Below are 24239 nucleotides of genomic sequence, written 5' to 3'. Positions count from 1 at the left end.
GATTTTGCACAACTATTAAACTGTTTTTGTTTCTACATAGATATTCCCATCAAGTTCTGATGTTACATTAAATTAAAAAAGGAAAATTATTACAAAGAGTAAAAGGCAATTGAAAAAATACTGAAATATTAGTGTAACAGGATTCTGCTCCTTTAAGAGCTCCTCTGCATACAGACCTTCTTCTTTTGCCCACTTCAAATGGGTGCAGTGTGCAGAGCATGACTCCATTCTGAGCAGAAATGGTGGGCGCTTGTGTGTACATAAATCAAAGCTTACACATTAAAATTGCAACACAGCATCAAACTTCTTCATCCCTGCTCACTTGAATCATGATGGCAGCCAACAATCCCACCAGCCAGAGCGTGTAATTGCACTGTGATTTTCAGCATTGCAATCCAATGAGGTTGCTATTCAGGAAATTGCGTATTAATATTATCACTGGTTCTGACCTGTTTCTATTTATGTCCACATGCTGCTGGGGAGTCTCTACAGCATTTTCGGTGATATGAAGTTCAATATCATGAAATTAAAGCACTGCTGAGAATTACACAAATTAATTTAGCTCCTGTGGTAACCACAGTACATTGGTGGAGTGTGCAGAATTTATAATTAAAACATGTAACAGGACTTTTGCCAGCCTCGTGTTTTCTACTGATGACAGAATGGACAAGTGGTTTTCCAGACATTGTCACAGCAATTCTAGCAGCAACAGTGTTCGTGGAAACAGCAGTCCCAGTTTTCCTAGCAGTTTGGAAGATCATGGGAAAACTCAATAGATCAGCATTTGATTATTATGCAGATCTAAGCTAGCACCAATAGAAATTTCTAATGACTTTGTATTTGTTCTGTAAGCATTTGCTCACTTATTTTTTTTGCCAGCCTTAATTCGAGAAATAAATTGTTGCAAAATTGCATCCATTATCTCGCCCATAAATTCTGAAGTCTTAACTCCTAGACTCAAGAGTTAAGAAGTCAAAATTTATGGGAGAAATCGACACAGGATGCAATTTCAATAAAGACAAGCTAACAACAATTCAAATCACTCTTAAGAAATATTTGGCAGGAGTACCTCAAAATGACTGGGATCGATATTTACCCTCCCACAGTGCACCCCACTTCCCCAATGATAGGCAAGAGAGGGGATTAAAAATATATCGCAAATGCAACCACAACGCACCACCTATGCACCTGCTGCCATTATCACGGTAGCAGGTTATGAGGCGTGCCTATGTCCTGTCTTGAAGAGGTGAGACACTTCATTATAATCAGGGTCCCACAGTGCAATTGGCAGTCTGATTTAAATTTAGCAGATGCTTTGTGGATTTCCCAGTGCTCAGGAAACTCGGTAGCGAAATGGAGATGCGAGCAGATGGCTTCAGAAGTTAGTGTTTTTTTTTTTAAGAGCACTTCTTGTGCTCCAGGATAAACAGTCATGCTCACCAAGCAAATCTTATGCCTACTGCATACTCTCCTCACTGTCGTGATTGGCCAACCCCCCAAGCCGAGCTCCAGCTGCCTGCCCAGCGATTTGCCGAATGTCGGCCCGCATACCCCCACCAAACCTTTTCTGATCTTTTCCACCCTCTCAATTGTCCAACTAACCCCACACTTTGTGTCCTGCAATCTTTGCCGATTGCCAGTGACTGACCCCAAGAGGCAGCCAGCCAATCTGTAAACCTGGCCAACTGCTGGCCAGGTAATGGAATAAAAGATTGATAATTAAGTCCTGCCAAACAGCATCCCCGAGATTTTGGGGTTTACTCTCCCTCCCCATCTCTGGTAATTATCAGGACCATTGTCTCTCACAACAATGAGAAATGTATTTCTTTCTTTCCTTTCTTTGGCCTCCTTGTCTCGAGAGACAATGGGTATGCGCCTGGAGGTGGATTAAAAAATAACAAAACAGTAAAATCATATTAGTCAGGATTGTCTAACACAGACGGCACAGTGGCGCAGTGGTTAGCACCGCAGCCTCACAGCTCCAGGGACCCGGGTTCGATTCTGGGTACTGCCTGTGCGGAGTTTGCAAGTTCTCCCTGTGTCTGCGTGGGTTTCCTCCGGGTGCTCCGGTTTCCTCCCACATGCCAAAGACTTGCAGGTTGATAGGTTAATTGGCCATTATAAATTGCCCCTAGTATAGGTAGGTGGTAGGGAAATATATAGGGACAGGTGGGGATGTGATAGGAATATGGGATTAGTGTAGGATTAGTATAAATGGGTGGTTGATGGTCGGCACAGACTCGGTGGGCTGAAGGGCCTGTTTCAGTGCTGTATCTCTAAACTAAACTAAACTAAACTAAACTAGACTATTATGTTTGCCTGTTTTGCAATTTTCAAATGCGATGCACATCTCTGACTTGCTGTATCATGAAGGTAAATTCAGCAATTTCACCAATGAGCTGGACTCGAAGAGGGAACAATTCAGTGAGAGGGTTGCAGCACTGTAGCACCAATTCTCTGACCTGTGCTTGCTTCAAGCATAGCTCTGTACTCGAAGCGAAGATCACTACACACTTATCCTGCTAAGTCACATTTTTCTGTAGAATTATACATTTTATGTACCACCACCCTCCTCCGCCTGGCTGAACTTGTTCTCACATTGAACAACTTCTCCTTCAACTCCACGCACTTCCTTCAAGTAAAAGGTGTCGCTATGGGTATCTGCATGGGTCCTAGTTATGCCTGTCTTTTTGTGGGATACGTCGAGCATTCTTTGTTCCAGTCCTACTCAGGACCCCTTCCCCAACTCTTTTTCCGGTACATTGATGACTGTATCGGTGCCATTTCCTGCTCCCGCCCCGAACTGGAAAACTTTATCAACTTTGCTTCTAATTTCCACCCTTCTGAAACCTTTACATGGTCCATCTCCGACACTTCCCTTCCTCGACTTCTCTATCTCCAACTCTGGGGATAGGTTGTCTACTAATATTCATTATAAGCCCACCGACTCCCACAGCTACCTGGACTACACTTCTTCACACCCTACCTCCTGTAAGGACTCCATTCCATTCTCCCAGTTTCTCCATCTTCGACGCATTTGCTCTAATGATGCTACCTTCCATGATGGTGCTTCTGGTATGACCTCCTTTTTCCTCAACCGAGGATCCCCCCCCACTGTGGTTGACAGGGCCCTCAACCGTGTCCAGCCCATTTCCCGTACCTCTGCCCTCAACCCTTCCCCTCCCTCCCATTTCCGCCACCTCCAGCGTGATGCCACTACCAAACGCATCTTCCCCTCCCTTCCCCTGTCAGCATTCCGAAGGGATCGTTCCCTCCGCGACACCCTGGTCCACCTCCATTACCCCCACCACCTCATCCCCGTCCCATGGCACCTTCCCCTGCAATCGCAGGAGGTGTAATACCTGCCCATTTACCTCCTCTCTCCTCACTATCCCAGGCCCCAAACACTCCTTTCAGGTGAAGCAGCGATTTACTTGTACTTCTTTCAATGTCGTATACTGTATTCGCTGCTCACAATGTGGTCTTCTCTACATTGGGGAGACCATGCGTAGACTGGGTGACCGTTTTGCGGAACACCTCTGCTCAGTCCGCAAGCGGGACCCTGAGCTTCCGGTTGCTTGCCATTTCAACACTCCCCCCTGCTCTGATCTCTGTCCTGGGATTGCTGCAGTGTTCCAGTGAACATCAACGCAAGCTCGAGGAACAGCATCTGATCTACCGATTAGGCACACTACAGCCTGCCGGACTGAACACGGAGTTCAATAATTTCAGAGCATGACAGTCCCCCATTTTACTTTCATTTTTAGTTGTTTATTCTTTTTTTTTCTTTTTTCTACATTTTTTACAACCTTTTTTTTTGCATTTATTTCATTTCATCTTAGTTTGTTCAGTTTGCTTACCCACTGTTTATTTTCATGTTTGCACTTGCTGCTGTTCAATATTCAGTCCGTTAACACCTTTTCTGTACTAATGCTTTGTCTTTCAACACACCATTAACGTATTGTTTGCCTTTGCTCCATAACCTTTTGGTCAGCTATGTGGCCTTGTCCAATCTGCACCTTCTCCTTTGTTATCTCTTGCCCCACCCCCACCTCACTTGCTTATAACCTTTGACATTTTTAATATTTGTCAGTTCCGAAGAAGGGTCACTGACCTGAAACGTTAACTCTGCTTCTCTTCCCACAGATGCTGCCAAACCTGCTTGGTGGTTCCAGCATTTCTTGTTTTTATTATACATTTTATGTGTCTGTTATACTGTAGACATGAAACCAAAAACATGCAGCTTTCCCTACTAATCTTCCATAAATGTGGAGTCTGCCACTGTTTATGAGGCCACCAAGAAAATCAGTCATCTTCTTGAATGCTGAATTTGCTAATGGGATTTTGCTAGTAGAATGCTTTCAATTTGTAGCATACACCTGGGCTTTCTAATATTAAAAAACATTGTATCCATGGATTGAATGTAATAATTCTAATGGATCTAAATGCACCATTCCAGGTTAAGAGTTAGTGTACCCTTCGTGTGCAACCTATGTTAGACCTATCCAAGGAAAATAAGATGGAACCAGAGAAGAATTAAAATCACAGGTTCCATGATTCTCACTCTGTCCTGTGATAGATACAGATTTATTGATGAAGATAAAACAGAACATGTACAGAAGACTCATAACAATGCCTTCCACTTTACATGTTAGTTATTCACAAGGCTGCTCTTTTCTGTATTTCATTGTTAAAGTATTATTTATACAAAGTTTCCAAGCATTAAGCACAATAAATCCACAAACGTCAGTATCATCTTTAAAGATCGAATTGCCTTGCTATGCACAAAACTGTTAATATACAACTTACAATCAACACCACCAAAAATCAAGACAAACAGGTGTACTCTGCCTTAACCCTTACAACATTCTCAAAATAATACTGTTTTTGATACTGCTACATAAAGTGTAACTGTCCCATCAAATTTTACTCCTTTCTAACATTACAAAAAAGTCAGTATCAAAGTATAAAGATAGGGATAGAAAATAACAATTTAATCTGTTCACTGTTAATCTTTTTGAAAGGAAAGGCATAATGGAATCATAAAGCTGAAGCAGGTCAGAAAAGCTTTTTCCAACCTTACATATAATAAAAACGGCTTTTGTGATGCAAGTAGAGATGAAGGTTGCATTTATGCTGCCACTTTTCATTGATGCAAAGTGGGTATGCATCAACAGAAAAGTAGCATAGTGAAGAAACTTTTCAACATTGTGCTTCCAGTACAAAGCATCACCCAGTCAGTGCATCTTGAAAATTCCAACTTGCACATATATACTCTTGGTGGGTGAGGCTCCCAGCTGGGCGTGCAAAGTCAGAAAATGATCCTTTATAACTCAAAAGATTGTTGAGTGTATTAAAGCCTGAAGGTGCGAGACTCCCAGCAGTAGGCTAAGAAGTGTAGCATAAATACAATCTATAAGAAACTGGTTCTTGTTAAATGTTTATTAACACCCTAAATATATTTTTGAACAGTTTCAAAGCTGCAATTTACACATTAAGGTTAATTCAAGCCCATCTGCCGAGAAGAGCAAAACACACTGAAGCAGCTGAGTAATAAAGCAGTAACCTACCACAGAGTGGTAAAATGCAGCCTCTCTTCTCTGCTTTTCAAAAAATTGAGCTTCAAATCTCAGCTGAGCTACTGGGGCAGGCAAATGCATGAAATGGGACTAGACTGAGGAAAAACTAGGAGAGCGAGTTGGGCTAAGGCAATGGAAAAGAAAACCAGGTGGGGTTTATAATCGGGCAGCTGCTCCACTACCTCCCAAAGCTGAAATGCACTTCCAGTGGATCTGCATTGCCTTTATATGCTCCCTGCCAGCTTCTTCAAGAACACTGGCCAAGGCCTGCGAGCAGATCGCCTACCAATTATTTCAGTCACTGAATGGTGAAGAGACTTAAAAGGTGGAGAAAATAAGAACAAATGGGAGGGGATGTAACATACCTTTTCACATTTTATCGCCCACAGAGTCGCTCACAGCCTGAGATAGATAGAGGTGCCGAAATGTAGAGCTGGAATATGCTGTTCCTCAAGGAGAAACTGGTGAACGAAGGGAAAGATGGAGACAAGGAACACGTTCAAGTGACAAGCATTGATTTACCTTTTATTGTATCTTTGCAGGAATCGAAGTGAAAATTAAAGCAGGGGCAAATGCGGGTTAATTAGGGAAGAAAAATTAGGGAAAGCCAGCACGGATTTGTGAAGGGTAAATAGTTTTTCACTAACTTGCTTGATGAAATAACACAGAAGGTTGATCAGGGTAATGCTGTTGATGTGGTGTACGTGGACTTCCAAATAGCATTTGATAAAATACTGCAGAACAGACTTGTGAGCAAAGTTATAGCTCATGGAATAAAAGGAACTGTAGCAACATGGATATGAAATTGGCTGACTGACATGAAGCAGAGTATTGCTAAATGGATGTTTATTGGACTGGAGAAAGGTATGTAGTCGAGTTCCCCGAGGGTCAGTGTTAGGACCCTTGCTCTTCCTGATATATATTAATGACCTAGACCTTGGTTTACAAGGCACAATTTCAAAATTTGCAGATGTTACAAAACTTGGAAACATTGTGAACTGTGAGGTGGACCTTGCAGAACTTCAAAAGGACATAGACAAGTTGGTGGAGTGGACAGACAACTGGCAGATGAAATTTAATGCAGAGAAGTGTGAAGTGATCCATTTTGGAAGGAAGAACACAGTGAGACAATATAAAATAAAGGGTAAAATTCTAAAGGGGGTGCAGGAGCAGAGGGACTTGGGTGTATATGCGCATAAGTCATTGAAGGCGGCAGGACCAGGTTGAAGCATACAGAGTCCTAGGCTTTGTTAATAGGGGCATAAGAGTACAAAGGCAAGGAAGTTATGTTAAACTTGTATAAAACACTGGTTTGGCATCAACTGTAGTATTGTGTCCAGTTCTGGCTGCCACACTTTAGGAAAGATGTGAAGGCATTAGAGAGAGTGCAGAAAAGATTCACGAGAATGGTTCCAGGGATGTGGAACTTCAGTTACGTTGATGCATTGGAGATGTTGGGGCTGTTTTCCTTAGAGAAGGTTGAGAGGAGATTTGATAGAGGTGTTCGAAATCATGAGGGGGTCAACACAGAGTAGGTAGAGAAAAATGGTTCCCACTGGTGGAAGGATCAAGAACAAGAGGGCACAGATTTAAGGTAATTGGCAAAAAAGCAACAGCGGTATGAGGAAAAACTTTATGCATCCCAGCAATCAGCCTAGTGAACATTCTCTCACCTGCTTCCAATGAAAGTATGTCCCTCCTTAAATAAGGTGACCAAAACTGTACACAATACTCTAGGTGTGGTCTCACTAATGTCCTGTACAATTGTAGCAAGGTTTCCCTACTTTTATACTCCATCCCCCTTGCAATAAAGGCCAACATTCCATTTGCCTTCCTAATTACTTGCTGTACCTGCATGCTGACTTTTTGTGATTCATGTAGGATACCCAGATCCCTCTCTACCGAGCATTCTGTAGTCTCTCTCCATTTAAATAATATTTTGCTTTTCTATGCTTCCTGCCCAAGTGGAGAACCTCACATTTTTCCCCATTATTCGCCATCTGCCAAATTTTTGCCCACTCACCTAACCTATCTATATCCCTTTGCAGACTCTTTGTATCCTCCTCACAACTTGCTTTCCTACCTATCTTCATATCGTCAGCAAATCTGGCTACAATACAGTCGGTCCCTTCATCCAAGTCATTAATTTAGGTTGTACTGTGACACTCCACTAGTTACAGTTTGCCATCTTGAAAATTACCCATTTATCCCGACTCTGTTTCCTGTTAGTTAGCCAGTCCTCTATCCATGCTATATATCACCCCCAACACCATAAGCTCCTATCTTGTGTAGTAACTTTTATGTGGCACTTTATCAAATGCCTTTTGGAAATCCAAATATACTACATCTACTGGGTCCCCTTTATGTGCATTGAGCATCAATGTTTCAAATACCTGTGCAGATCAGGAGAGTGTTACAGTACAGGTTTCCAAGATTACTGTATATTCCACAATTTTTCTCTATAAATTGGCATAGGCATTGTGGAAAAAGGTAGCAGCAACCAAAGGAATTTGATGAGCCTGGCAACAAGACAGAAGATCAGTCTATGCAATGAACAGCTTAGTCAGCAAGATTAAACCTCCAATGCAGAGCATTCCTCTCCAAATGTACTAAATGAAACATCACGTTCATTGGGTCCAGCTGCACATCAAGGCACTGAAACTCTTACGCTTCCTGCCCAATGTCCTTAATGGGCTCCTATCAAAAGAGCTGTCAGGACTTAATCAAGAATCAATCAGTCAACCCAACCTCTCACTCACGCTGACAGTGTCTGGTGCAGATGCTCAACATGTTTTGCGCTGGTGCTCCTTTAGTGACAACATATTGCGTGCCTCTTCTACTTCCTAACTACATGCTCCTCCTAAGTCTTCCCATTATGAGGAGGAAGTGAGTTAATTGCTGGGTGTCAATGTCTGCACTTAGGGATGAACATAGTCCAACACCTTGTACAGTGGTAATAAATAATCCTACAACTCTAGACACCACTGGGATTGATGTACTGGCTGCCTGGACCTGTATGCTCAGAAAAACATCTGTAGTCATTCTAGTGAGCTGTCGCCATAACAGAAAGCTTCACTGCCTTGAATTCCAGCTCCTGCCATTCCACTGCTACTACCTATTGTTCAACACAGTTTAAAGATCTTTATGAGAAAGGACCGGTGGGTAGAATTATTGAATTATGGATGAGCTGAGTCTGATTCTTAACAAGGTGAATGCAGACAAGGGACACCGCTGTAGATTAAAGAGCATGGCTTGTAAAGCCCAGTCAAATTATTGGCAATGTTAACTTTGCCCAAGCTTACATCCTCAGTCAATGAGGACTTCTCTGCAGAAAGGCTTAGGTGTGGCAACACTGCCATTGTGCACTGGGGTACTGCTCTGGCACTCCAGCTGCGGGCCCTCATTGTAAAGTGCTGAATGCCCAGACATTCCACAACTCAGGCCTCTGTACAATTTTACAGGAGTAGGAGCCCGAACAACCTCTGTTCATTGTTTGTTCCCTATCATTAATCGGCCCTAAGCAGTCAAGGGTTACCACTTTGATGACCCACCCAACCCCTCCTGTCTCTGTTCAATGCCTCTCATTATGTTTTGTTTTCTCTTGCATAGAAGTATAAAAAGGGGATATGTTAGAAACAGAATTGTGAGATAAAATGCATGCATTAGGCTCTGCCACCTTTTGAATTTTCAACACTCCCACTGCTGCCTCATCAACAATGGATGCCAACGAAGCAATTGAGGTAATTACAGCAACATTGATAGAGCCACTAACAACAGAAAATACATCAGATGACACCCTTCATCACTAATATTTCATTTGGCTATGCCTGTCCAAAGCCACAGATCCGGCAGTGGAGGTTGGAGAGCTGGTGGATAATCCTGCCCACTCAGTCATGAGGCCACACAGTAACTCAAACCAAACCATAGTCTCCCATTTCAAAAAAGAAGCTTCTGGAAGATTTTGTTAGAATGAGAAATCAAAAAAGATTTGTGATAGTATCTATAGCAAATCCTATTAGCAAAACGTTTCCCTTAATGGTCATAGCTCTGCAAATTTAACCCTTCATTCCTTTGTTCTTTTTAAATATATATTTTATTGGTGATTTTTTTGTCTCCTCTGCATCCTTGAGGTGTCTATAGGTGAGATTGCAAATCAGTCCCAAATAGTGGTCAGTTTTGTACTGCAGATCTCTGCCCACTATGAATTGTGTTGATATTGTTTAATTGCGTTCCATGCGGGGCCTTTACAGGTAGCAGACAGAATGTGGACTCAAATTGCTAGTTAGGAACCCAAGGTGAAACTACATGTGTTCAAACCTAATGTGCATTTGTGGATTTCTATTAATAAAGTTTTATGCTGGCTAACACGTTTCCTTGCGATCATACATTGACTACATATCCTCCACATGAATAATCATAAAGATTTGATCTCAATGACATAATATGAAGTGCAATTTAGTTTATTTTTTCCAACACATAGCATGGAACAGCTATGTTCTAATTCCACAAAGAATTACTTATGATTACTCTGCAAATTGTACAAATATTGTAACTTTACACGCGTTCATAAATAAATGTGCCCACTTAGATCAGCAAGTAAACGATATATCCCAATGGAACAATTAAAAGGTCTTAAATTTCCAGCACTCTGCTGATCAACAGCTTTCTTACCTTTTCTGGATCTATCTTTGGGTAAGGCAATGCTACTGCTGAATCTGAATAAGGTAACATTGAAACCACTCTCAACTTGGAAGCAAAAATCAAAGCAACATAAAAAGCCCTGTATTTCCTCAAGTGAAGACACTGCCAAAACCCACTGTCATGTTGAGGGAGGTAGATAAATTACAAAAACTAGTTTTAGCTGGAACAAATATTCCTGGAACCATTCCATGATGGATGCACATATAGCAAGAATAAAAATTTTGAACTCGGGGCCACAACTGAAGAGATTGGGATTGTTCAGTAATACTGAAGTATGAATGTTAACTCATAGCAGGTACTTTTTAATTCCCCCTACCCCACCATCGCCCACCCCCCCCAACACAATCCATACATTTCAGCTCTCCCCATCTCTTTTGAAAACACTGGGATCTAAATAAAACATTCCACCATTTTATAGGTCTAAAATAAGAGCAAAGAAAACCAAGTTAGCAATGCAGAGGCCCGTGCCCAATTTGCATGGAAAGTCAGGCAGCTGCTAAATTGGTTGGGCTTTTCTTTTTTTGTACTGGTAGTCCTGGCAGCCATCTGAAATAAGCGCAGGCCTCATCTCAATATTGAAACGAGGTTCCTGAACTCATTTTAGATCCAGACTCCTAAATTTGTTTGCCTAAGTTAGAGTTTACAATGCACAAGATCCGACTAGCATTTCTGGGTCCTAAACAGCTAAGCCAGTGCTCCTCGATAGGGCCATGAAAAGAGATCCAAAAACATGGAATATTTACAGTTTTTGAGGAGTCGGAAGAAACAGGAGCGCTCCTCCTAGTTCCACAAAACAACTGCGGACCGTCACTGGCCCATCTCTCCCCCCACCCTGTCATACTTACTACTGGGTCTTGAAGCGGGACAAAATTCGTTAGACCCCAACAAGCGAATTGCATCAGGGCACCCAAAGGGACGAGTTTACTTCTGTCCTCAACCTTCTTTGCTCCGGCATGCTGGCGTAATCACATCCAGTTTGGGGCACTAATAATTTAGGCCCTATCAACTCCTTCTGGGAAATGGTTCCATGGGGTGGGGCAGTACCTTTCCTACACAGCCTTAATTCATGTATGAGTCTTGACACTGAACGTGAGCAGCTTATTTTACCATGGGGAGTATCACATCTAAACCTAATTCTGGCCTTAACGGATACCTACACTTGTGAACTTTTGGCATTGAACGGCGATTAAGCGAGGAGAGGAAACCTCAGGCAATTTTCCCATCAGGGTGCTAAGGCCACTTTGGAACACCTCTATCATCACTTAGCTGAGATCAGCCAATTTAGCACAAATCAGAAATTAAATCTAGAATCATCTTGGGGTCTCAGCTAGATAAACTAGCTAACCAACTGGACAGCAAATTCTTAATTGATAGATCAATGGTGAATCTAATTTTTCTGTATGTTTTTGTCTATGAGAACCAAAATAAAAAGCAATATCTTTGCATCCACACAGTACTTAAATGGTGTCACTAATGGCATGGGAATCCATTCATAGGTTCACAGGGACTAAGTTTTTCTTAGACTAGTCATCCAACAAAGACAACAGCAATTACACAAGCTCAACTACGGTTTTATTGCCCGGAATTGAAATTATGCAAAAATTAGTTTGCGAGATTTTCTTTACAGTGCTTAAATATTACTGGTAATTTGAATTTCTTTCTCAAGCAAATAACCATCAACATCAACTGTATTTTTCATTTGCATGCACCAGCAAAATTTGTTAAAAGGTAGCACTACAAGTATCAATGAAATTAGAAAAGTGTCCCTTTTCAGTGTAAAAATACTGCATTGAAAATATTCCAAGTTCAGAAACAAAGCAATGCCTGAATAGGCAATGTCAGAATACTAAACTGTAATTCATTTTTATATAATCTTCGAACAATTATAGGTTGAGGGGAGTGACATTTAACTTCAATGACAACGCAAAATGGCCAATAGTGAATCGGACACTTGTCTTATCTTCGTCTGACCTTCAGGAGGTGGCGGCAGTGGGTGTTGGGGGAGGGGGTGGGGAGATGAAAAATAGTACACTGCTGCAAGATTAAAGACCTGCAACAGTTTAAAGTGCTAAACGCTCAAAAAATAGACTGGGAACACAGCATTTTCAATTTTAAAATAAAAGCAAAATACTGTGGACGGTGGAAATCTGAAATAAAAACAAGAAATGTTGGAAATACTCAGCAGGTCTGGCAGCATCTGTGGAGAGAGAAGCAGAGTTAACGTTTGTCAGCTATTCTGTGACGTTGTCCTATCTACACTTTCTCCTTTGTTATCTCTTGCCCCATCCCCACTTTACTTGCTTATAACCTTTCACATTTCTAATATTTGCCAGTTCTGAAGAAGGGTCACTGACCTGAAACGTTAACTCAATTTAAAAATAACTGGCAGATCTGCAGGAAGGTACATAGCCTCACGGTATAGTTAAATAGTTGTGCAGGTTTTGCTGGAGGATGTAAGGCAGAGGACAGGGAGGTCATGCTTGGACTACATATTGTAATTCTTTGTCATTCTTGAAATATCATCCATTGCCATTTTATGCTGAGTTCCTTAAATGTTGTAAACAGTGACAAACATATTTTCAGCACATGGTTCAAACCAAATGCAAGAGAGAGTCTTAGATCCTCTACTGTGTAGGGTGTGAATGTCAGCAGTTTGAGTAACCTGCTTGTGTTTGTCTTCCAGCATGTGTTACCTACCACCTAAGTGATTCTGTACGGAAGGGATGTGTGCTAGCTGGCTGCATGTTTCACTGACAGTTTGCTGGAATTCCGATGGCTCTAGACCCTTTTGGGCTGTGCATTGTGAAGCAATGCATGCAAGTCAGGCTCAAGCGACACTCTGGTGGCAGAATTATGTTGCTTGTTTTCAGTAGGTTCCGCCCATGTCTGATGCATCTGCTGTTTCTGGGGCAGGGCGTGGCCAGCTTCAATAATTGCATGCCGCTTCTTTCTGACTCCCCGCAGCAAGATTTTCAGCACTGAGTTGTATCAGGTGCTCAACTAGTTGCACTTCTCAGCTGCTCTTGGGCATTAGCATTCCTCCTTTTTCACTATCTGCTGTGTGGGAGACAGAGCTCGCATTTTGATCCGCAAATTAACAAAAAATCATGTGTAATCCAGCAGGCTTTGTTACTTGTAAAAACTTCTACTAACGTCCACAGTTAAACCTGATGCCGCACCAGCATCAATTATGGGCTCATGAAATTACATTATCATTGTTTATTTGTTCCTACATTAACATTATTTGAATCTACCAATTCATGAGCAGAGACCATTTTTGTCAGCTGGGCTAGCCCACCCCCACGAAATTAGGCCTAACACAACTGCTATTTTGATGCTGTATATTTGTATTCTTGCTATTCAAATGTGCTGTTAATTCTAAGAGAAGTCAAACTTTAGGATGTTTTAGGTTACTGCATCTACGGTCAGTAATGTTAAGATATTTATGAAATAAGCCTTGGAGTTTCCAAAGTGAATGGGAAATAAAATTTTCTGAATGTTGCACTGTGTTATGATACAAATTCTTTAATTTTTGGAGTTTTCTAAACAGTCTAAATCTTTCCATATGGAAATTATGTATTTTAAGTTATTCAGCATGTTTTGGTTTCTAAGTGTTTCCTTTTTGGAATCATATGCCTTTTTAAATAACACCAGATCACCACTTGAGAAAGTCTGGGCAAAATTCTAAATGTAAACTTTATATTGTTCCATTAAAACAACCTTGAAAGTTATGTCTTTTCAACATATGCCAATCAATCTGCATCCATGGCAAGAAATGCCCATACTATTCTGCCTACCCTCCCTGGATAAGTATACAACCAGAGCTTCCTCAGCAACTCCACAGCACACTTCCAGAAAGAGGGGAGATTAAGAGGGAAGACAGGAACTATGACTGCTGAAAACATTAGGGCCAAACCTACTTCCAGATTCCCCCAACTGCTCCCAAGTTTCCTTTGAAATGCTGCTGGAAATGGCCAAATCCTGACCTGTACCAGCCATGGCTTGTGGGCAAGTTGAGAAACTAATGGTAGCAATGTGGACAGAGGCAAAAACAGTGTCCGGACAACATCACTTGATCCTGATTTTTCATATATTAATAAGGCCGTTGCTGTTTACAATGGAAGCTTTGGCTGCCTAAGTCAAAGGCTACTAGAAAATTGGAACAGGTGGACCTCCAGGGATAATTCAGTGTGACTTACTGCTGGAGGTTTCCATGTTGGTACAATTAACACCCTATTTAATGCCTAAAAACAAGGCAGCAGTAAGACAAAAATAAGGCCCATATTTCTTTACAGCATCTTGTACAAATGCATAGAGTTCATATATATATATTAAAAAATTGTATGATTTAATTCAAAAAAAATGTTGCTGTGCTAATTTGACTAAGAAATGTGGAACGCTGCTTTGTTTTAATAATGGGCAAAAGCTCAAACAGGATCAATAAAATGAATTGTTAGATTTTAGCTCTAGCTTTTGAATGATTTGCAGCTTGACGCGTTCACCAATCTCATCACTACATCTACAGTGAGGAGATGCCTCTGTGTAGATCCAAGTACTAATCGGGAATAGGAGCAGACGTCGACGATCAGCTGTTACATTCTCTTTCAGCAATGATAAACCAGCTTGTACATTGCCTTATTTAGTAAGGGCTCACTGCTGACTCTGGGAATCATGTGCGTCATTTTCACCCTGCTTGACTGGCCCAAAGAGATTCTCATTTCCAGCTGTATAGAGCACGTATGTGCATTGGGCGTTCAATGGCAATTACAGAATTTAATGGGCAGATGAACTGTGGTTTGAAAGGGCTGAAGCAAGTCCTGTAGAATATGTTATTTGTGTTAGTCAAACTATTCCCCAGCTTAGCATTTATTTTACTTAAAAAACATTTTCAAAGCTTGTTTTTTTTTCTACAGTTTGATGCAAAAATAAGTCAAATTAACCAAAAAAAAAAGTTAAAACTTGCCAAACATACTTGGCATTTAATCAAACCCACTGTTTTCAGTTCAATGGGTAGCACTGACATGTTGGCAACGATAACATTGTTTTAAATAATAAGTTAGACAACTGAAATAATCTCTGATTTTCACATTCTGTTTATCTAAAACATGAAAGATTTATGCTTAAACTGTGCATACAATATCTTGCAAGACCATTAAACTCTTGGAATCTTAAAATTTATCAGGCTGACTGATTTGTCACAGAGAATAAATGCTGCACTTAGTCTGCTTCTTGTCTTTATTTGGTCTTATCCCTCATGACCTTCTAGTAAAACATTTGCAGAGTGCACGGCATTACAAACATGGGCAACTTTAGTACTACCTGAATATGAATTGTCTGCATTTCCTTAAATCTAGTCCTGTCTCTCCAAACTTTCACTCTTCTGCCTAAAGTCACAATATCTAATCTCTCGATGCTGTCATCCATTTAAGAGGCCAAACCACATGAAGATACTTTCTATGCATCTCGTTTTTATCCAATCTGACATTTTTCTCTCTTTCACTCACTGTTCTCCCTACAGGGCTCAATTTAAAGTTAAAGTTACAGGACCAATACAAAGGCAAAACAGCATGCAGCAATAAACAGTGATCCATCAGCGTATGAAAAGTACACTTCCTGTCATTTAAATACAAAATCTGTTGTACAAAAAGCTTTCTGGACATGACAGCAGAGGGAATTTACCAGTATTGGAATCTATCTACTAATCCATGTGACTAGTCACACTTTCAGTCTTCTTCTTAGGCAGTTCCTCAGGAACGAGGATGACTTTCTACCGCTCCAGGGTTTTGGGTCCTTAGGTGACTGAACAGTCCAATTTTGGATCTGCACACTCTGCCACAGGTGGGGTAGGTGGTGTTCGGTGAGGCGAGCGAATGGAATGCTCGAAATTCCAAACGCTCCTTCCACTGTTTACACTTGGTCGCTGCCTGGGCAAGTCGACATTGTTCAAACTGACTGGCACTGCCGCGGATGCTTCTTCTCCATTTTTGGCAGTCTCGGACAAGAGATTCCCACGAATTGGTGGAGATGTCACATTTTTTCAGGGAGGCTTTAAGGCCATCCTTGTAGCGTTTCCTCTGCCCTCCTGGCAGCCTCTTACCATGACGGAGCTTGGAGTAGAAAGCTTGTTTTAGGAGTCTTGTGTCTGGCATGCAGACAATGTGGCCTGCACAATGTAACTAACTAGCCATGACCAGAGTCTCAATACTGGGGATGTTGGCCTGAGAGAGGACACTGATATTGGAGCGCCTGTCTTGCAACTGAATTTGCAGGATCTTGCGGAGGCACCGCTAGTGATATCTGTCCAGAGCTTTGAGATGTCTGTTGTACTGTGTCCATGTTTCCAACGCATACAGGAGGGCAGGTAACACTGTGGCCCTGTAGACCATGAGGTTGGTGCCAGGTTTGAGGTCTTTGCCACCAAACAATCGTTTCCTCAGATGACCGAAGGCTGTGCTGGCACACTGGAGGCGATGCTGAGTTTCATCATCGATGTCTGCCCTTGCTGAGAAGAGGCTCCCAGGTATGGGAAGTGATCAACATTGTCCAGTAGTTCACTGTGGATCTTGATAGTCGGGGGGCAGTGTTGTGTTGTGAGAGCAGGCTGTGAGAGGACTTTTATCTTCCGGATGTTTAGCTTAAGGCCCATTCTTTCATATGGTTCCATGAATGCATCAATGAGGGTTTGAAGCTCGGCCTTTGAGTGTGCGCATACGCAAGTATTGTCAGCGTAATGCAGCTTGATGACAGAGGTTGGAGTGGCCTTGGTTCTGGACTGGAGGTGACATAGGTTAAATAGTTTGCCGTTCGTCCCGTAAAGTAGATCTACTCTGGCAGAGAGTTTCAAGGAGATGAGGTGGAGTGTTGCAGTGAGGAAGATGGAAAAGAGCATTGGTGCGATGACACAGCCTTGCTTGACCCCAGTTTGCACTCAGATTAGGTCAGTGGCAGATCCATTGGCAAGGATTACAGCTTACATGTCATTGTGCAGCAGGCCGAAGATGGTGATGAATTTCTCCGGGCAGCCAAATTTGAGGAGGATGTTCCATAATCCCTCCCAGTTATAGAGTCAAAGGCCTTTGTGAGGTCAAGGAAGGCCATGTATAAAGGTTGCAGTTGCTCCCTACATTTTTCTTGGAGTTGTCTTGCTGTGAAGATCATGTCCACTGTGCCTCTTGATGGACAGAATCCACATTGCGATTCCAGTAGCAGCTCCTCAGCCACGGGGAGGAGGCGGTTGAGAAGGACTTTTAGGATGACCTTCCCTGTGGCGGACAGCAGGGATACCCCTCTGTAGTTACCACAGTCAGTCTTGTCGCCTTTTTTGAAGATGGTCACAATTACGGTGTCTCGGAGATCCTCTGGCATGCTCTATTCCTTCCATAGAGTCATACAGCACAGAAACAGGCCCTTCAGCCCATCGTGTCTGTGCTGGCCATCAAGCACCTATCTATTCTAATCCCATTTTCCAGGGCCAGATGAGGGAGATGAGACCATGTATTTGTGTCAAGAGTGCCTCTGCACCATATGTTAGAGTTTCGGCGGGAATCCCGTCTACACTGGCGACCTTGTTTTTTTAGCTGTCGGATGGCCTTTTCGATCTCATGTCGGGCTGGGGTGTGGTCAAGTTCACTCGCATCAAGGACTGAGTTGCGATTGAGTACCATTGATCCATCAACAGTTTCACTGGTCTGAGGTTGGTGAGCTGCAGCCAGCTTCAAGCTCTTCACTGCTAATCTTTTTTTTATAAAAAAATAAATTGGAGAAATCTGTGCAAGTTCAATGTATTCTTACATGACAGAACAATAAGAAACATTTCATTCAATTAAATTATATATACCAGCTATGTTATTTTCTAGTAATGAACTGTAATTCATTTGATAAACATTCAGTATAAAAATCAACCTAATTGCCGTGGCGGCACAGTGGCGCAGTGGTTAGCACTGCAGCCTCACAGCTCCAGGGACCCGGGTTCGATTCTGGGTACTGCCTGTGCGGAGTTTGCAAGTTCTCCCTGTGTCTGCGTGGGTTTCCTCCGGGTGCTCCGGTTTCCTCCCACATGCCAAAGACTTGCAGGTTGATAGGTTAATTGGCCATTATAAATTGCCCCTAGTATAGGTAGGTGGTAGGGGAATATAGGGAAGGTGGGGATGTGGTAGGAATATGGGATTAGTGTAGGATTAGTATAAATGGGTAGGAATATGGGATTAGTATAAATGGGTGGTTGATGGTCGGCACAGACTCGGTGGGCCGAAGGGCCTGTTACAGTGCTGTATCTCTAAATAAAATAAATCATTACATATCAACTGCACGGAGCATTTTTTTAAAAATTCATTCATGGGATGTGGGCGTCGCTGGCTAGGCCAGCATTTATTGCCCCTGAGCTGCCTTCTTGAACCGCTGCAGTCCATTTGGGATAGGTACACCCACAGTGCTGTTAGGAAGGGAGTTCCAGGATTTTGACCCAGTGACAGTGAAGGAACAGCAATATAGTTCCAAGTCAGGATGGTGTGAGACTTGGAGGGGAACTTGCAGGTGGTGGTGTTCCCATGCATTTGCTGCCCTTGTCCTTCTAGGTGGTGGAGGTCGCGGGTTTGGAAGGTGCTGTCCAAGGAGCCTTGGTGCATTGTTGCAGTGCATCATGCAGATGGTACACACTGCTGCCACTGTGCGTCAGTGGTGGAGGGAGTGAATATTTGTAGATGGGGTGCCAATCAAGCTGACTGCTTTGTCCTGGATGGTGTCGAGCTTCTTGAGTGTTGTTGGAGCTGCACCCATCCAGGCAAGTGGACAGTATTCCATCACACTCCTGACTTGTGCCTTGTAGATGGTGGACAGGCTTTGGGGTGTCAGGTGGTGAGTTACTCGCCTCAGGATTCCGAGCCCCTGACCTGTTCTTGTAACCACGGTATTTATATGGCTACTCCAGTTCAGTTTCTGGTCAATGGTAGCCCCTAGGATGTTGATAGTAGGGGATTCAGCGATGGTAATGCCATTGAATGTCAAGGGGAGATGGTTAGATTCTCGCTTGTTGGAGATGGTCATTGCCTGGCACTTGTGTGGCGTGAATGTTACTTGCCACTTATCAGCCCAAGCCTGGATATTGTCCAAGTCTTGCTGCATTTCTACATGGACTGCTTCAGAATCTGAGGAGTCACGAACGGTGCTGAACACTGCACAATCAGCGAACATCCCCACTTCTGAACTTATGATTGAAGGAAGGTCATTGATGAAGCAGCTGAAGATGGTTGGGCCTAGAACACAACTGATGCTACTGATATTTGCCTAAGACCCATTTTCCACAAAAGAAAGTGTCGAAGTAGGTTGCCAGTATATCATAGAAAAAAAAGTTGCCTCAAAAGGTGATTGCCTAGCAGACTATTTCATGAGGGAAACAGAAGCTAGTATTGTGTTTGGATCACAAGGTCTGTGGGATTTGATCTGCTGCTTCTGGCCAAGAAACATAGATAGCAGTAGTATAGAATGATAGATTTTCCAAGTCCTCACCTACCTATGGTCTCTCACCCATTCCCGCAGCATATCAGAAAAGTCTGGGACACGTTTGAACAGAGCTGACGGGAACACAGCGGGGAGACATTAGTGCTCATAACTGCAGTGTGGAATAAGTTGTATAAAAGAGGAGATTTAAACTCACTTACTCATGCAGTGGTACCATCACTAGACCTGTAGGGTTTTATTTTGTGAAGAGAGTGTGTTTGGACTCGAGAAAAATGTGAGGTTGCTGGCATCCATGGCCACCTCTAGTCATGCCTGCTTGGTCTGGTTCACTCGAGCTCTTCTTCCAGATGGAGGGAAGAATACAGCTCTCCTGTCCACCACAAGCTCCATCAGGGCCTGATGGGAGCCATCAAAAAAAAATGTGGGGCCGCCAAGGATGGCTGTCCCCCTGCTCATTCATTTCCAAAGACAACATCAATCCCAGTCATGGCTGCCGTTTGCCTAAAAAATTATCCCCGTGCTTAGCTCCCACCTTCCACTCGCGACAGACCCCTCCAAATTGGGCACTGAACTTGGCTCCTGGCCAATTAGTGGCTGACACTTTGAAAACTGCATTGCAACACTGACGTGGTGCGGGGTCGGGACACGGAAATGTTCCAGGCATTGGGTTCCCGACCCTGGAATGGAAATTCGTGCCACAGTTTTTGATCCGCCTTAATTTGTCAGGCTACTGATTTGTGCAAAAAAGGAGTCACGACAGTCACTAAAATGATTATTGCACAGATGTCTAATTGTTATAATATGTCTTTTGTTTCCACTTCCATGTAATTCAAATTAAAATCTGAGACTAATTAGGAAAAAGTTAAATATGTTTAGAGGATGTGTTTTAGCCAGGTATTCCCATGTGAAACATAAGCTTGCTGCATGGGAAATATTGGGGGAAGGAGGAATCCTACTTTACGGATGGCGTGCATTTGTTTGCCAATGCACTCAGGCTGTCTACTTAATTCACTTGATCATATTGTCATTTCTTAATTAAGTCAGCCCCACTTGAATGAAACTCAACACCTTCCATTTATTTAGCCCCTTTAATATTGAAAAATGCCCCAAAGCCCTTCCCTCTGATTTATAAAAGAATTGACCTTCAATGAACACAGACATTCAGGCACAAACCCAAGATTAATGACAGGGACAATGCAGCAGGTTGGTCTACTTGTTTTTGAGACGAATGAAGGAAATTAAACAAACAGTTAAGACAGTCTACTGCATCACTACCCACATACAAAACCACATCATCTCTGCAACCTCGCTATCTTCAGTTTTTATCAGGGGTTTATGCAATCAAAGAATTCCTCACACTCTCACAAACTGTTGATTACTGAGCATTCACTTTACACGAAATTGCAGCCTCACATTTTAGGAAAATTTGTTACTCGTGTATTCTCCTTCCAATGTTAGCAAAGGTGTCTTATGTATTAACCTTAGATCTTCCTCCTGCTTCAAAATGCAAAGAAGCCTTGGTAACATAACTTAGGGATGTTTTGTCAATTCACTCAGCATTGCAGTTTTGTCAGACTTTTAAAGTTTCAACTAACTTACAAAACCTTGATCTTGATGAAACTCTTTAAAAAATGAACGTAAACTGTTAGATCCTTTTAAAGAATAGTGAAGCTATCAAAACTTTATCGGAAATTAATTCTCAGGATTCTACTTAGAATGCAGCATTTGAAATGCATACATTTTTTGTGCACTTGTCAAAACTAAACTGTGGTACATTGCTATGCCACAAGCCAAGCCACAGATAACAATCTGATAATTGATCTTGGCCATTAAAACAGCATAGACACACAGATGTCATTTTTGGCCAATGTAGCACTGATGTCAATGTTTAAGATGCTGGGAATTTGCATTTGTTATAGCTGTTTTGTTCCTCTTATTCATTTTATTCATTTAGAGATACAGCACTGAAACAGGCCCTTCGGCCCACCGAGTCTGTGCAGACCAACAACCACCCATTTATACTAACCCCATAACCCCCAACAGTAACCCCATATTCCCCATAATAGTTATTCTAACTATTTTATGCATAGATCGATAAATTTTAATTATTTTCTCAAAGGCAAAACTGATGAATAAAAGTTGAAGTAAACTTGAAATAGTCTTTAAAATAACATATTGTAATAAATTCTTCTGCAGCTTAATAGGTGCATTAAAAGATGAAAATTAGGTATTTCAAAGAGGTGTTTGACACCATCTTTCCAGGTGGTGCAGCAGGATGATGATGAGTAGGAGCTTGTGCCAGAGAAAAATGTGCAATACAGACTTTCCACTTCACGTATAAATTTCATAGCAGTAGAAATATTCAAACACTATCTAAAAACTGAGAAACCCAGTTTAAAGTGTGCTCTATGGTGCAAATAAAAAATTTGGATACTGACAGGTGAAATTAAGTGGAGGACACTTTGAATTGCAAATCAGTTTCAACAATAAAAGGGGGAAACTGTTACTCCCGGGCAACATTGTAATGGCTGCTCCTCGATAACATTCCACTGGCCAGCTGCCCACCCAAAATGGATCTCCACAGCCAACTTGGCTTGGCAAAGAGTCAGGTATGCTGAGTGAGGCAGAGGTTTGGTGGGGGTGGCTCCATGGTTTAGAAGCAGACCAAACCTTCTTTAACAGGCCTGGGAAGCAGTCCTAACTATTTCTGGCACCACAAAGGTAAGTTTTAAGCAAACCTGGCAAGTTGTCCACTTGGTGCGTGCCATGTTTTACTGAGCGGTGTATCTGTTCATGAGCACTTAAAATTGTCAGTGTCCGAATGACATTATTGGATCCCAATTTACAGTTATTCAAGAAAGTTTTGTTAAAATGGCCACTTGGAGAGAAAGGAGTGGCACTAACTGCCTAGAGGGAGTTAAAATTCTTTTAGAGTTGGTAGTGAGGCAGAAAACATGCCACAGTAGATGCATTAACTATATCATCTTCCCCAGCTCATATATTTCAAGAAAATTATAGCTCTGATTTTGCTTTTTAAATCATTCAAGTCTGAGCTGCTGTGAAGAGTAACCAAGGAAATGTATGACTAATTCAGTACAGCCATCTATCCAAAGTTATTTTTTTCTTGTTATCAATTATATTCATTAATGAACAATTTCCTACAGACACGTCATTCCATACTCTTGCCAATATCATTTCAATGTCTGGAGAAAAGCCTTTGCCTTATTTTGGTAATTTGAAACATTTAAGTGGTTCTTATAAACAAACCAGGGTAGCTGTTGTAAAATTATAACATAAATCTCACATTATCCTATGAATCACTGCAAGAAGCATGAAGACCAAATTTTCAAATAAATCGTATTCATCTAGTACACAATAGCTTTCTCAATAGAACTACACTGTAAACCAGAGAGTCTTATACAGAATATTATCATATGTCCCTTCGCTGCGTATGTTTCAGAAATTCTCAGCATAATTAACAGAGGGGTTGTCACAGAAACTAAACATTGGGTGGAAGAAACAGCAGTCCTGCCTCACACATCTGTATCTCCTGTTAAAATGTTATTATGGTGATTATGCTGATGTCAGCCGCCATGAATATGCTTCTCTGCTGGTTAAAGAAAATGTCAATGGGATGCATAGGGACTGAAATGGGAGAAAAGGGAAATTTTTCATTGGTGCTTTATTAAAACAGCATATCTGATTTCAGAGTATCTGCTTTCCAGCTGCTCCAGTAAAATCTGTTATGACTCTATATCACTTAAGGTAACACACGCTTACATACCATGTATGATTTTTAAAAATTATGTAAAATTGCCAGCACAATTAAATTGCTTTTGATTCAAATTCCCATTTAGAAGGTTGCTAAAAATTTGGGCATTTTTCTACCAATTATATCATGGCGGCAAAAATTCTGCCAAAGGCTTTTTGTTAAAAATTAAAACACATTTCTGTGCGTCAGCAAAAATGCTGTGAAATGTTGATTTTATACAGCAGTATGCATGTCTGATTGCAAGCAACATCTTGAACTGCCCAAACATATAACAGGATTCTGTTGCATAGAAAATCTTTCATCTGCAAGTACAAAGGATTGAAAATACTGAGGCTGCGTAAATTCCTTTAACATCAAAATAGCCATAGTGGCCCAGACCTTTCAATGCACGTCAAACACTCGGTGAACAGGAGTCCAAACATCAAATATTGTAAATAAGCACGCCATTCAATAACCTTATAAAAATCTATGTCTTATTACAGCTCGCACAGGTTGATGGATGAAATGTTAAAAAATTTTACGCACATTACCGAGAAGATACCAACCAAGACTCACTTACAAGGATCACTTTGATGAATGTGCACTCCCAGTCAGGAACCTGGGCTGCTGGGGCATTTTGATATCTTTGAACTTTTTATCTTCAACAAAAGGATTGTGGGATTGAGGTTTGTTTAAGAATCTGAGTTGGATGATCAGCCATGATCATAATGAATGGCGGAGCAGGCTCGAAG

At 41.8% G+C, this 24239-nt stretch overlaps 1 protein-coding gene across 6 annotated transcripts in view; it reads right to left on the bottom strand.

Moving 5' to 3' along the window:
- The window catches only part of jph2 (junctophilin 2), a 135553-nt gene that overhangs the window by 75086 nt on the left and 36228 nt on the right, over positions 1-24239 (bottom strand). The window contains exon 3 of one of the 6 annotated variants that reach the window (XM_068048251.1): positions 15483-18014. The exons of 4 other annotated variants lie outside the window; for them this stretch is intronic. In XM_068048251.1, coding sequence (XP_067904352.1) covers positions 17690-18014 — 325 coding nt within the window. In that variant the 3' untranslated portion in view covers positions 15483-17689. Of the gene's footprint in view, positions 1-15482; positions 18015-24239 lie in introns of those variants that run through there. One more of the 6 variants, XR_010976563.1, reaches the window with a different exon arrangement.

Source organism: Heterodontus francisci, chromosome 16 (genome assembly GCF_036365525.1).
Source record: "Heterodontus francisci isolate sHetFra1 chromosome 16, sHetFra1.hap1, whole genome shotgun sequence".
In the NCBI taxonomy this organism is placed as follows: domain Eukaryota; kingdom Metazoa; phylum Chordata; class Chondrichthyes; order Heterodontiformes; family Heterodontidae; genus Heterodontus; species Heterodontus francisci.
This window is presented reverse-complemented; position numbering and strand designations above follow the sequence as displayed.